This window comes from Microcaecilia unicolor, chromosome 14 (genome assembly GCF_901765095.1).
Source record: "Microcaecilia unicolor chromosome 14, aMicUni1.1, whole genome shotgun sequence".
Taxonomy (NCBI): Eukaryota; Metazoa; Chordata; class Amphibia; order Gymnophiona; family Siphonopidae; genus Microcaecilia; species Microcaecilia unicolor.
Genome location: NC_044044.1, coordinates 4,177,703 through 4,193,588, shown reverse-complemented (window position 1 = coordinate 4,193,588; position 15,886 = coordinate 4,177,703). Strand labels below are relative to the sequence as shown.

The following is a 15,886-nucleotide window of genomic DNA, read 5'->3' as shown; positions in this document are numbered from 1 at the left end:
CCTTCCATCCATCATCTTCTCTCTCCCCCTCCATCATCTGTTTTCTTTCTTCTCCCTTCCATTCAGCATCTGCCCTCTCTTCCATCTTCCATCAATGTCTTCCCTCTCCCCATCCAGCATTTGTCCCGTTTCTCTCCCTTCCATCGAGTATCTTCCCCTCCTTCTTATATCCAGCACCTGCCCACTCTCTCCCACAACCTTCCATCCATTGTCTGTCTCCTCTCTGTCTCTGCCTTCCCACTGCCACCCCTGCCACTGCTTCTTTAAACCAGCAGTGGCAACAAAATACATCTACTTTGGTTGCCTTCAGAGTAGTATTTGGATTTTGAGATAAAGATTTCTTGATTGGCTTGTTCACTAACTAATTTGTTGTAAGAGTATTTTAATTGACATATAGTATTGAGAACTAATTTGTCATTCATATGGAAATAAAGTTGCTCTTGTTCCTACAGCTACTACAGAAAAGGTGGAGGAGTGGCCTAGTGGTTAGGGTGGTGGACTTTGGTCTTGGGGAACTGAGTTCAATTCCCACTTCAGGCACAGGCAGTTCCTTGTGACCCTGGGCTAGTCACTTAACCCTCCATTGCCCCAGGTACAAATAAGTACCTGTATACAATATGGAAGCCACATTGAGCCTGCCATGAGTGGGAAAGTGCAGGGTACAAATGTAACAAAAATAAAGTTCTATTGTGTAGTGCCACACTATGCACAGGCACAGCTGCCAACTTCATCCCCTCTGAAATCACTTCCTGTTCTGGGGCATAGTCAGCAGCCACACTTGTACAAAGTGTGGCCCAGTGCAATGGATGTTTTTTTTTTTCCTCTGCTGGTTTAATGAGGCACAGCATCGGGGTGATGACAGTAGAGAGATGGGGAATGTCCAGGTGAAAATTTGTGGGATGCCAAAGCACCCATGGCTTCCTCCATTCTGATGCCTATGTTCACCAGCACTGCCCAATTTTAGTGCTGTTGAATATTAGGAGTTAAGCAGTCACAGGTGATTTGGCGAGGGGGGGAGGGCAGGAGCTTCTCTTGCCTGCTACAATTGCTTTGAATATCGGGGGTATATGTTTATTTTTTAGGGCTGCCCTAATCCCACCCAGGATGCAACCAGATAATGCTCTCTTTCCAGATGCATGTTTTTTTTTTAGTTTTAGTTGAGTATATCCTGTTGTTTCAAAATTGGGATTTAGATGATTATATAAATCAGTTTATAGTGATTAGTGTTTCTAAAATAAGCCCCTTAATTAGCGAGACAACTTGTTTCTTATTTTTCTCTTTGCTAGTAGTTTGAAACTGAAAAGAAGATGAATCAAAGAAATTACAATATCGGTAAAAAGTGGAGATGTAACCTTTGAAGGCAGATCCTTTATTAATCTCCTTCAGTAAAGGTGTACAGATTCGGTGCTACTAAAAACAATGTTGTTTTTTTTCCCAACATACTGCTAGCTGGCTGATACTGAATTGAGCTTGCTAAAGTTGAAGCAAAACATGGAATTGGTTAAAATAAAGCCAGCAGTGAATATTACTAGTAGATGCAAGGTCACACTGTACCAGCAAAGAGCGCTCATCCCCTCCCCTGGCAGAATTTGTGCCAGCTTGGACAAGGACACTTAAAGAATATACAGTTTGAGAGAGAAGACGTGTTGAGTCAGAACAGTGATAAGACCCTGGTCCTAGGCAAATTCCTGTACGAGATGGCGACTAGAAGTCATCAGTAAAAGAACTTTGGACTTATTTTAAGATGCTGCATTTTGTAAACATTCAGATATTGTGTTCTGTGTTCCAGAACATTCAGATACTATGTTTCATTCTAATTACCCTACCCAGCCTCAATTATATGCTGGTTTTACCATTGTAAGTGCTAGCATTCAAGGTATACAGTGTAGATGTAGTTACCATAATCACAGTAGCAATGAAAGGTCCAAAAGTTTCCACAGAAATTCAACACAAGAGAGAAGCAAGTGGAAACACAGTTTCAAGAGATCAAGCCAGGATCAGGGTTGAGATGCTCCAAAAAACTTTATTGAGGACCCAACACGGTCCGTGTTTCGGTTTTTTTAAAAAACCTTCATCAGGGGTCTAAAAGATAACAATCAATCATATATATTGTTAAATAAAAACAAATTAAATCAAATACATTACAACAAATATAGAAATGTAAAAATACACCACATATAACAAACATAATGTATAAATAAAAAGAATTTTAAAAAATTTTTCTATTATGAATCAAATTCATTGATCGAAAGTGTCGACTGAATCCATATATATATTGTTACTATCAAATGGATGTCATAGGGAACAAATGGTAAATCAATTATAAGTAATTAATTTATGAGACAATTAGTAAATTGATTATATGTAATTAAACCAACATTATAAAACCGTTTCCAAAAATATTATGTATTAAAATAACTTGATTAAGTATAAATATGACCCATAATATAGTGTATAAATTATGTATGATATATAACAGAACTGGTGTCTATGGATGGAAGAACAAAAAATATATATAAATGTCATGAATTTAACAGAAGGCATTAATGTCATGTATTAAAGAAAAGGCAATGATATGCTGAATAAGAAAAGGCAATGATATGCTAAATGAGAGATGAATAACTGGTAAATAACAAAAAGTTTACAGCAGATATTATCTTAATGAGAAAAAGCAATGATATGCTGAATGAAAAATAAATAACAGGTAAGTAACAGAAGATTTACAGCAGATATTTTCTTAATGCATATATATTAAATGAAAAGGAAAAAAAATCAATTGAACATACCAATCAGTAGTAGCACAGGAGATATACTGACAGACAAAGGAGCTTGTGAAAATGTGGTCTCTATAAAAAAATTTTAATAATTAAAAATCATAATCAATATTATAATAATATGTTGTATTAAAACGTTTAACGACCAAAATTTTGTTATGCTTAAAAGATATATAACTAACTCATGATAGCAAAAAAATGTTTTATCATATTAAGTGAAAATATATATAAATTCACCATCTATGAAATCATGAAGTAAAAATAAAAGGTTTTGAACGTGTGTATCCAAATGTCGGTAATTTTATCAACAAACGTAAAAAACCTAACCTCCAAAATCTGAGAGGACAGAAAAGGTCTACACTTACACATTCCAGCAAACCTAAAAGAGGACTACATGTCAATACAAATTATATACTTCGAATTATGCTAGCGCATAAGATATGTGTATATGTGCACATCCCTAACGAAAAGAGCACCGAAGGTATTGGCAGAAAGGGCAACAACTAAGGAATATATACATATATTCATGGTGTTGTATCAATCGGTCGTCGTGTTTTGATAAAAAACCTTGTATATGAATTCAGTTTGGTAAGGTAATAAAAAACTAAATGCCAAGATCCACTCCATGCTAATATGTGAGATATAGATAGATATATCAGTATGTACCTTACGTTTAAAAACGCCCAAAGTTCTAACAGAAAAGACATATCGATAGTAAAGTTATCATGTAGTCAGAATGAAAGCCAGCTACATATACATCAGTGATTCCGTGTCGGGTAAAGATGTTATGCTAAATAAAATCAGAAAAGAAGAATACCTTACCTTGAATGAAGAAAAAATGTAGCCTCGTACCAACTGGTATAGTTTGAAATTGTATTGAAAAGGGCGCCAAAAAAGACATTATTTAAATAACACTATGATGTAACGTGGAACCCGTGGATAGGGTATTTCAAATTTCAAAATAAGGATTGGCACATATACTAGCTAATGAAAAACGGGTGACAATTACATTAGACAATCATTGTAGGGGTAAGTGAATGAAATGGATGGAGGTATGAGGTGATAAATATGTCACACAATCATTTAAAAGATAATTAGATGAAAAGCTAAAAGAATTCATAGAAATTAAAAAGTTAATTGAGAAAACGATTTTGAAGAGCTCAATAGGATAATAAATTAATGAATTAATATTTAGGAAATAACCAAAAATAAGGGATGATAGAGTAATAACCAAATAATTAATCAAGTAATACTTAAACGATCATTTAAACAATACATATGTAAAGACGCCAAAATTTGTAAGCGATGTGTCAGCCTATTAGTAAGAAATGTCATAAGAAGTTAAACTGAGATGAGTACAACTCTGAAGGACTCGACAGAAAATATAAGTACATATAGCAGCAGTGGTAAATGGTTAAAATCATGACGTAGTAACCAAGGTATTTAATTAATTTAAATGGTACTGGAAAAAGATCAGATAAAAAATAAATGTATAGTAATTTAAACCAATAGCTAACAAAAGAAAGAATAAGCCTATAAATTAGCTCCTTGGAATCAATATATAAAACGAAAAATCGTTAAAACAAATGTTAATTGAATATTCGTGATGACAGGCACATTAGTACCTATTTGTATAACATCAGATATCTTTCTCTATTGAAACAAAAGGGTTATAGGGCTGTTAAAATCCTATAATGACAAAATAGTAATAAAGAAAAAATTGAAAATAAAAATAGGTCTATCATCACAAACAAAGTAGAATATTCATTATAAGAAACAAAGATCTAATCCAAGAATGAAAATAGTTTAATGCTTCTGCTAAGAGATAATATTTAAAAATGATTTGGTCATATATTGCAATAGAATATATTGGATACACATGGACAGAACTATCAATAAATTACTATCATGGAATAAAAATAAAAATAAAAATAATGATACTAATAATAAAAAGAGGTCTGTTATCGCAAATAGAATTTCATTATAAGGAACATAAATCTAATCCAAAAATGAAAATAAAAATAAAAAGTGGTTTTATGCTTCTACTACAAAATAATATTAAAATTTATATTTTGGATATATATGGACAGAATTATCAATAAATTACTATAATGAAATATTAAGATTGCTATTATGAAATATTAAAAAATGAAAACTGACATAAAAAATTGATACTGGTCGTAACGTAAACATATAAATAATATCAAAACGTATATATATATGAGTTTATAGCAAAAAATAGATCAAAATAATTGATGAATTAATGAAAAGATTTTTTTCAGAGAAAGTGTAAATATTCGATTTCTTTATTAAGACCTTTTGGAGCTACACATTCAGCTTGATATATAGCACGTTGTTCTGCTCTTAATAGTTTCTGGTCAATATTTCCACCACGGGGATTTTGTTTAATAAGCTGTAATACAAAGAATTTTAAATCATCAATGCTGTGTTCAGCATCGATCCAATGTTCAACTAATGGAGCTGATTTAACCTGCCTCCTGATGCAACTACGATGTTCAATTATCCGAGTTTTTATTTTCCTTTTAGTCTTACCAATATAGATCATGTTGCAAGGACATAAAATCATGTAAATCACATTATCAGAATTGCAATCACTATCAAATTTTAGTTCATATTTTTTACCTGTAGAGGGATGTATAAATAAATCTAACTGGAGGGAGTGGGCACAGACAGTGCAAGAATTGCATGGCCTGTGTCCACCAAATTTATGAATAGAATTATCTCTGATCATTGGAAGGAAAGATGGAACTAAATGATTTCTTAAATTAGGGTTTCTAGAAAGCGCAAAAATTGGAACGACTTCTTTGAAACATGGATGGATCTGAATGATATGCCAGTGTTTTAAAATAATTTTTTTAAAAGAATGGCTTAAGGATGAAAATCTAAGAGCACAGACTAAATCTGGATTAGAAAAGGATTTAGCGCCAGTATTCAACAGTTCTTCTCTAGTTTTCAGACTGGCTTTTTTAAACCCTTCTGTGATACATTTATTCGGATACCCACGTTGTCTAAATCTTTTCTTTAAATCTCTAGAATGTTTATAGTAATCATCTACATCAGCACATATTCTCTTAAGTCTTAAAAATTGACAAAATGGTAAATTATCTTTTAGTGCTCTATTATGGTAACTTGAATAATGTAAATAGCAATTTTTATCTGTGGGTTTTCTGTATAATGAGGTGGTAAGCCAATGTCTGTCCTTTTTAACCTCAATGTCTAGAAAAGAAATACAGTCTTTATCAAATTGCATTTTAAATTTCAAATTTAAATCACATGTATTGATCCATTCATGGAATTGTTGCAATAAAGCACTATCACCTTTCCACAGTATAAAGATATCATCTATATATCTCTTATACATTTTAACATGCTGTTTGTATGGATGATCTAATAGATATAAATCTTCAAATTTAGCCATATAAAGATTGGCTATATCGGGGGCCATAGATGCCCCCATAGCTGTGCCCTTAATTTGTAAATAAAAATTGCCATTAAAGTAAAAATAATTTTTTGTCAGGGCAAGAGTAGCTAGGGCTAAAATGAGCCTATTAGGAATCCGTATGTCAGTCTGCCTGTCACGTAGGGTTTCTTCAATGACAATTAGTGCTTCCAACTGTGGTATGTTAGTGTACAATGATTCAACATCTAATGTAACTAATAATAGATTTTCTACATCACCATTATATTCTTCCAACATATTAATGAAATGAGAGGAGTCACGTACATATGATTTGATTTTGGGAATATATGGTCTAAGAAAGTAATCTGTGAATATCGAAAGGGGTTCCAAAACAGAACTGTTTGCTGAAATGATAGGTCTACCTGGTGGATCAGTCATAGATTTATGTATCTTCGGTAGGATATAAATCGTTGGAATGACAGGGTGTTCGGTAATCAAAAATTGTTTTTCTTTTAGTGTTAAAAAACCCATACTATATGCATAGTCAACAATTGTAGTTATTTCATTTTTTAAGGTATCTGTAGGGTCATCACCAAGAGGCACATAAAAGGTAGTATCACCTAGTTGTCTCATTACTTCTTGTCCTTAGGGACATCACAACATTAGAAAAGAGCACTAAAAGACGCCCTTTTTATAATCTCACAAAAGATGAAAATCAAGCATTGCGTTCCCTATCATTGAATACAAATATTGTCATAAAACCAGCGGACAAGGGTGGAGGCATTGTCATTCTAGATCGAACATCTTATATACAAGAAGTAATGAGACAACTAGGTGATACTACCTTTTATGTGCCTCTTGGTGATGACCCTACAGATACCTTAAAAAATGAAATAACTACAATTGTTGACTATGCATATAGTATGGGTTTTTTAACACTAAAAGAAAAACAATTTTTGATTACCGAACACCCTGTCATTCCAACGATTTATATCCTACCGAAGATACATAAATCTATGACTGATCCACCAGGTAGACCTATCATTTCAGCAAACAGTTCTGTTTTGGAACCCCTTTCGATATTCACAGATTACTTTCTTAGACCATATATTCCCAAAATCAAATCATATGTACGTGACTCCTCTCATTTCATTAATATGTTGGAAGAATATAATGGTGATGTAGAAAATCTATTATTAGTTACATTAGATGTTGAATCATTGTACACTAACATACCACAGTTGGAAGCACTAATTGTCATTGAAGAAACCCTACGTGACAGGCAGACTGACATACGGATTCCTAATAGGCTCATTTTAGCCCTAGCTACTCTTGCCCTGACAAAAAATTATTTTTACTTTAATGGCAATTTTTATTTACAAATTAAGGGCACAGCTATGGGGGCATCTATGGCCCCCGATATAGCCAATCTTTATATGGCTAAATTTGAAGATTTATATCTATTAGATCATCCATACAAACAGCATGTTAAAATGTATAAGAGATATATAGATGATATCTTTATACTGTGGAAAGGTGATAGTGCTTTATTGCAACAATTCCATGAATGGATCAATACATGTGATTTAAATTTGAAATTTAAAATGCAATTTGATAAAGACTGTATTTCTTTTCTAGACATTGAGGTTAAAAAGGACAGACATTGGCTTACCACCTCATTATACAGAAAACCCACAGATAAAAATTGCTATTTACATTATTCAAGTTACCATAATAGAGCACTAAAAGATAATTTACCATTTTGTCAATTTTTAAGACTTAAGAGAATATGTGCTGATGTAGATGATTACTATAAACATTCTAGAGATTTAAAGAAAAGATTTAGACAACGTGGGTATCCGAATAAATGTATCACAGAAGGGTTTAAAAAAGCCAGTCTGAAAACTAGAGAAGAACTGTTGAATACTGGCGCTAAATCCTTTTCTAATCCAGATTTAGTCTGTGCTCTTAGATTTTCATCCTTAAGCCATTCTTTTAAAAAAATTATTTTAAAACACTGGCATATCATTCAGATCCATCCATGTTTCAAAGAAGTCGTTCCAATTTTTGCGCTTTCTAGAAACCCTAATTTAAGAAATCATTTAGTTCCATCTTTCCTTCCAATGATCAGAGATAATTCTATTCATAAATTTGGTGGACACAGGCCATGCAATTCTTGCACTGTCTGTGCCCACTCCCTCCAGTTAGATTTATTTATACATCCCTCTACAGGTAAAAAATATGAACTAAGATTTGATAGTGATTGCAATTCTGATAATGTGATTTACATGATTTTATGTCCTTGCAACATGATCTATATTGGTAAGACTAAAAGGAAAATAAAAACTCGGATAATTGAACATCGTAGTTGCATCAGGAGGCAGGTTAAATCAGCTCCATTAGTTGAACATTGGATCGATGCTGAACACAGCATTGATGATTTAAAATTCTTTGTATTACAGCTTATTAAACAAAATCCCCGTGGTGGAAATATTGACCAGAAACTATTAAGAGCAGAACAACGTGCTATATATCAAGCTGAATGTGTAGCTCCAAAAGGTCTTAATAAAGAAATCGAATATTTACACTTTCTCTGAAAAAAATCTTTTCATTAATTCATCAATTATTTTGATCTATTTTTTGCTATTAACTCATATATATATACATTTTGATATTATTTATATGTTTACGTTACGACCAGTATCAATTTTTTATGTCAGTTTTCATTTTTTAATATTTCATAATAGCAATCTTAATATTTCATTATAGTAATTTATTGATAATTCTGTCCATATATATCCAAAATATAAATTTTAATATTATTTTGTAGTAGAAGCATAAAACCACTTTTTATTTTTATTTTCATTTTTGGATTAGATTTATGTTCCTTATAATGAAATTCTATTTGCGATAACAGACCTCTTTTTATTATTAGTATCATTATTTTTATTTTTATTTTTATTCCATGATAGTAATTTATTGATAGTTCTGTCCATGTGTATCCAATATATTCTATTGCAATATATGACCAAATCATTTTTAAATATTATCTCTTAGCAGAAGCATTAAACTATTTTCATTCTTGGATTAGATCTTTGTTTCTTATAATGAATATTCTACTTTGTTTGTGATGATAGACCTATTTTTATTTTCAATTTTTTCTTTATTACTATTTTGTCATTATAGGATTTTAACAGCCCTATAACCCTTTTGTTTCAATAGAGAAAGATATCTGATGTTATACAAATAGGTACTAATGTGCCTGTCATCACGAATATTCAATTAACATTTGTTTTAACGATTTTTCGTTTTATATATTGATTCCAAGGAGCTAATTTATAGGCTTATTCTTTCTTTTGTTAGCTATTGGTTTAAATTACTATACATTTATTTTTTATCTGATCTTTTTCCAGTACCATTTAAATTAATTAAATACCTTGGTTACTACGTCATGATTTTAACCATTTACCACTGCTGCTATATGTACTTATATTTTCTGTCGAGTCCTTCAGAGTTGTACTCATCTCAGTTTAACTTCTTATGACATTTCTTACTAATAGGCTGACACATCGCTTACAAATTTTGGCGTCTTTACATATGTATTGTTTAAATGATCGTTTAAGTATTACTTGATTAATTATTTGGTTATTACTCTATCATCCCTTATTTTTGGTTATTTCCTAAATATTAATTCATTAATTTATTATCCTATTGAGCTCTTCAAAATCGTTTTCTCAATTAACTTTTTAATTTCTATGAATTCTTTTAGCTTTTCATCTAATTATCTTTTAAATGATTGTGTGACATATTTATCACCTCATACCTCCATCCATTTCATTCACTTACCCCTACAATGATTGTCTAATGTAATTGTCACCCGTTTTTCATTAGCTAGTATATGTGCCAATCCTTATTTTGAAATTTGAAATACCCTATCCACGGGTTCCACGTTACATCATAGTGTTATTTAAATAATGTCTTTTTTGGCGCCCTTTTCAATACAATTTCAAACTATACCAGTTGGTACGAGGCTACATTTTTTCTTCATTCAAGGTAAGGTATTCTTCTTTTCTGATTTTATTTAGCATAACATCTTTACCCGACACGGAATCACTGATGTATATGTAGCTGGCTTTCATTCTGACTACATGATAACTTTACTATCGATATGTCTTTTCTGTTAGAACTTTGGGCGTTTTTAAACGTAAGGTACATACTGATATATCTATCTATATCTCACATATTAGCATGGAGTGGATCTTGGCATTTAGTTTTTTATTACCTTACCAAACTGAATTCATATACAAGGTTTTTTATCAAAACACGACGACCGATTGATACAACACCATGAATATATGTATATATTCCTTAGTTGTTGCCCTTTCTGCCAATACCTTCGGTGCTCTTTTCGTTAGGGATGTGCACATATACACATATCTTATGCGCTAGCATAATTCGAAGTATATAATTTGTATTGACATGTAGTCCTCTTTTAGGTTTGCTGGAATGTGTAAGTGTAGACCTTTTCTGTCCTCTCAGATTTTGGAGGTTAGGTTTTTTACGTTTGTTGATAAAATTACCGACATTTGGATACACACGTTCAAAACCTTTTATTTTTACTTCATGATTTCATAGATGGTGAATTTATATATATTTTCACTTAATATGATAAAACATTTTTTTGCTATCATGAGTTAGTTATATATCTTTTAAGCATAACAAAATTTTGGTCGTTAAACGTTTTAATACAACATATTATTATAATATTGATTATGATTTTTAATTATTAAAATTTTTTTATAGAGACCACATTTTCACAAGCTCCTTTGTCTGTCAGTATATCTCCTGTGCTACTACTGATTGGTATGTTCAATTGATTTTTTTTCCTTTTCATTTAATATATATGCATTAAGAAAATATCTGCTGTAAATCTTCTGTTACTTACCTGTTATTTATTTTTCATTCAGCATATCATTGCTTTTTCTCATTAAGATAATATCTGCTGTAAACTTTTTGTTATTTACCAGTTATTCATCTCTCATTTAGCATATCATTGCCTTTTCTTATTCAGCATATCATTGCCTTTTCTTTAATACATGACATTAATGCCTTCTGTTAAATTCATGACATTTATATATATTTTTTGTTCTTCCATCCATAGACACCAGTTCTGTTATATATCATACATAATTTATACACTATATTATGGGTCATATTTATACTTAATCAAGTTATTTTAATACATAATATTTTTGGAAACGGTTTTATAATGTTGGTTTAATTACATATAATCAATTTACTAATTGTCTCATAAATTAATTACTTATAATTGATTTACCATTTGTTCCCTATGACATCCATTTGATAGTAACAATATATATATGGATTCAGTCGACACTTTCGATCAATGAATTTGATTCATAATAGAAAAATTTTTTAAAATTCTTTTTATTTATACATTATGTTTGTTATATGTGGTGTATTTTTACATTTCTATATTTGTTGTAATGTATTTGATTTAATTTGTTTTTATTTAACAATATATATGATTGATTGTTATCTTTTAGACCCCTGATGAAGGTTTTTTAAAAAAACCGAAACACGGACCGTGTTGGGTCCTCAATAAAGTTTTTTGGAGCATCTCAACCCTGATCCTGGCTTGATCTCTTGAAACTGTGTTTCCACTTGCTTCTCTCTTGTGTTACCATAATCACACCATACTGTTCTCTTCCTGTCTCACAAAACTTGAAAATTCTTGGAGTCACCATTGATCGAAACCTCACTCTTGATGCCCACGTGAAAAACACAACGAAAAAGATGTTCTACTCCATGTGGAAACTCAAAAGAGTAAAACCATTCTTCCCGAGACACATCTTCCGTACCCTGGTACAGTCAATGGTAATAAGTCATCTGGACTACTGCAACGCACTGTACGCTGGCTGTAAAGAACAGACTACCAAAAAACTCCAAACTGCCCAGAATACTGCCGCCAGACTCATATTTGGAAAAAACAAATATGAAAGTGCAAAACCCTTAAGAGAGAAACTTCACTGGCTCCCACTTAAGGAACGAATTGCATTCAAGATCTGCACGATTGTACACAAAATCATTCACGCAGACGCCCCAATATACATGTTAAACCTCATGGACCTACCTCCCAGAAACGCCACAAGATCATCCCGCAAATTTCTCAACCTGCACTTCTCCAGCAGTAAAGGACTAAAATACGAGCTGATGCATGCCACTACCTTCTCTTACATGAGCACGCAGTTATGGAATGCACTACCTACAGACCTGAAAACAATCAACAAAATAACCATCTTTCGCAAAGCCCTGAAGACATACTTCTTCAACAAAGCCTACAACGAGAACCGATAACCGATAACCTCACTATTCCACCTCACCAACCTACTCAGTTATGAAAACCCACCTTCTATTACTACCCTAATCACTCTCTTCCTCTTCTCTCTTCCCTACTTAATCTCGGCACAATACTAACTGTATCTGATACCCTAGTATGATAATGTTAATAAAACTATGTAAGCCACATTGAGCCTGCAAATAGGTGGGAAAATGTGGGATACAAATGCAATAAATAATTAAATACCCTATCTAGCAGTCAGGTATGTTCTTAGCTGGTGAACCTAAAGTGACACCAAGTTGAACATCAAAGCCAATGGAGACTCTGTACTGATAGAAACGTAAGAACTGCTGTCATGAATTATGTTGCCGAAGCCCTTGGTCAATAGCCTCATGCTTGTCGCTAAGCATTTTCGACCTCTTGCCCTAAATACCATGTACTGAATACTGGTTTAACCACTGATTTCTTGATGTACATTCTAGTTAACCGCAGCAGGTTTCCCAGTGCGAAGCTAGTTATGCTAGTTATACTGTATGTGCACCACAGCATATCAATGGAGGTGTAACACCAAGGATCTGAACTGGGGCCCAGAGTTACATGTGAGTGCGTGCATGTAAAACTGAATTGTGAAGATGTAGTATGATCTGACTGCTATTCAGTGGTTAGTTGCTGATGTGCGTGTGTATGTAGAATGCCATCTGTCATGATCCAAGCCATGGATACTTTTTAGTCGGATCTGGCTCCCTCCTGCAGGCACCATACGGAAAAGGCTGTATATGTTGGTATGTAAAATATGTGTAGATGTACCGTGCCCCATGAGTCAGAATGCTATTAACATAGCATAGTAACATAGTGCCAGGAGATAATGTTCTGAACGGTCCATCCCGTCCACCCAGCAGTCACATTCATTATCTATTCAAGTTTAAGTCAACAATAAGCATTAGATAATATACTTACTGGGAGCGTGTCAAGATGGCGGCCTGAGCGGTTGTGGATCGAGTATGGGGGATTTGCTGGTAGCCTTGCTTTCCCTTTTTTCTTACTTTTTAGCTGGAAATGCCCCATACCAAAAGGAAGGGGATAGTTAAGGGCCTGATGCCAGCGGCCCGAACTTCCTCCCCGTCCCAACAAACACTGGACCGATTCACGACGCCTATCCCTGTTACAATGGCGAGTGATGCCAATTTGGGAGCCGTTGGAGGAGCCATGACTCCCTCGGAATGGGAACTATCACTCTCGCCGCCAGATAATCAACCTCCACCACCAGCGATTCCGGGGCGGAGAGAGGAGGATGAGTCTACTACAGAGGGCTTGTTAGACCAAACCTCAGATGGTGCTAACTCCCCCCCCCCCCCTCGAACGCTAAGGAAACTTCTTTGTAGGGGAATCCTCTGGCGGAGATAAACCTGCAGATGAAATGGAAGATATTACAGGGTTTAAACCAGACGGTTACAAAATCTGCCCAGGAGACTTCTCAATTAGTAAGTAAAATTGACTTTTTGACTAATTCCCTTGAAAAAACCAAACAGGAATCGATTATACAAACTGAAAAACTTCAGCAAGAAGTAAAATCCTTAAAATCTGTGACTGAATCCTTGGTAACAGACAAAATGGTAACACACAGGAAAATTGAACAATTTGAAAATTTTAATAGAAGGTTGAACCTTAGAATACTAAATTTTCCTTGGATTAAAGAATTGAGCCCTACTGAAATGTTCAAGAAGTATTTACAAGAAATTCTACTATACCCGGATTCAGCTATTCCTCCTTTCAATAGAATATACTATTTACCTATTCCTTCGCAAGCTGAACCAGGAGATGGTGGTAAGAAAACCAATTTGAGGAATATACCCCAGGATTCTCAAGCACAGTTGGACATTTCATTAATATTAGAGACATCTCTTTCTGAAATTGAACAACGTACCACATATAGGTTAGCCAGATTGGGGGCCATGGTAGATCCCATGGCTGTCCCCTTAATTTGCTGATAAAAAGTATCTTGGAATAAGAAATAATTCTTGGTAAGAGCCAGAGTTGCAAAAGTTAAAATAAGGTGGTTAGGGATTCTTTTGTGTGTAGTCCTCTTCAGAAGGGTTGTTTCAATAATTTTGAGTGCTTCCATCTGGAGAATGTTGGTATACAGTGATTCTATGTCTAATGTAACCATAATTGTATCTGCCAGAGGTCCTTCATAATCTTGTAATATATTTATCATGTCTGTGGTATCCCGTACATAAGAGGGGATTTGAGGGACAAAAGGATGAATGAAAAAATCTACAAAAATAGACAGAGGCTCCAGCACAGATCCATTTCCAGATACGATGGGTCTGCCTGGAGGATTCTCTAACGATTTGTGAATCTTTGGAAGCATATAAATGGTGTGAATAACTGGATGCTTAACCTGTAGGAATTCTTTTTCTTTCTTGGTGAGGAAGCCCATACGTGATTATATGTCTATAAGTTCTTTAATGTCCTCCTGCAGCACTGCAGTGGGATCTTTTTCCAGGGGGATATAAAATTTGAGGTCTGAAAGTTATCCTATGACCTCTTCTACATAGTCTTCACGATTCATAACCACAATTCCTCCTCCCTTATCTGCTGGTTTGATCACTATTTCTTGATTGCGGCTGAGATTGGCAACAGCGTCTTGTTTTTTTCTAGTCGTATTGTAGTAACATAATCGTTGCTTCTTTTCTAGTTGCATAACATCATTTTTTACACATGCGGAGAATGCTTGTATAAGTGGATGAGCTGGACCTGGTGGAATCCAGGTAGATGGCTTCTTTACTATGGACATATCCATCATCGGAGTTGTAGTGTTGGAAAAGGTTTGGATGATCTGTAATTTCCAACTAAATTTAAAGAGGTCAATCCTGGTCTGAAAGGCATTGTATTTGACCGTAGGTACAAATGACAACCCTTTTTGTAAAACATCCATTTCTAACTGCGTAAGTGTGTTGCTGGAAAGATTAAAGATAGGGTCCACTTCCCACTTTTCTCTAACTATCATACCATACTACAAATCCCAGGGCAAGCAGTTACTTCCCATGCCTGTCTTAATAGCAGACTACAGACTTTTCCTCCAGGAATTTGTCCAATCCTTTTTTAAACTCAGATACACTAACTATTGTTAACCCTTTTTCCAGCAAAGAGTTCCAGAGCTGAACTATTTGTTGAGTGAAAAAATACTTCCTCTTATTTGTTTTAAAATTATTTCATGTAACTTCCTCAAATGTCCCCTAGTCTTTGTACTTTTGGATGAGTAAAATTAGATCTACTCGTTCTACACTACTCACGATTTTGTAGAGCTCAATCATATCTCCCCTCATC

General features: G+C 33.8%; 1 protein-coding gene across 1 annotated transcript in view; it reads right to left on the bottom strand.

Annotated features, from left to right (window-relative positions):
• LOC115458168 (vomeronasal type-2 receptor 26-like) overlaps window positions 1–14,996 on the bottom strand; it is a 55,632-nt gene extending 40,636 nt beyond the window's left edge. Inside the window, exon 1 of the mRNA XM_030188026.1 lies at window positions 14,481–14,996. Within this exon, the coding sequence (XP_030043886.1) occupies window positions 14,481–14,996 (516 nt within the window). The remainder of the gene's footprint in view (window positions 1–14,480) is intronic.
• Between the last annotated feature and the right edge of the window lie 890 nt (window positions 14,997–15,886).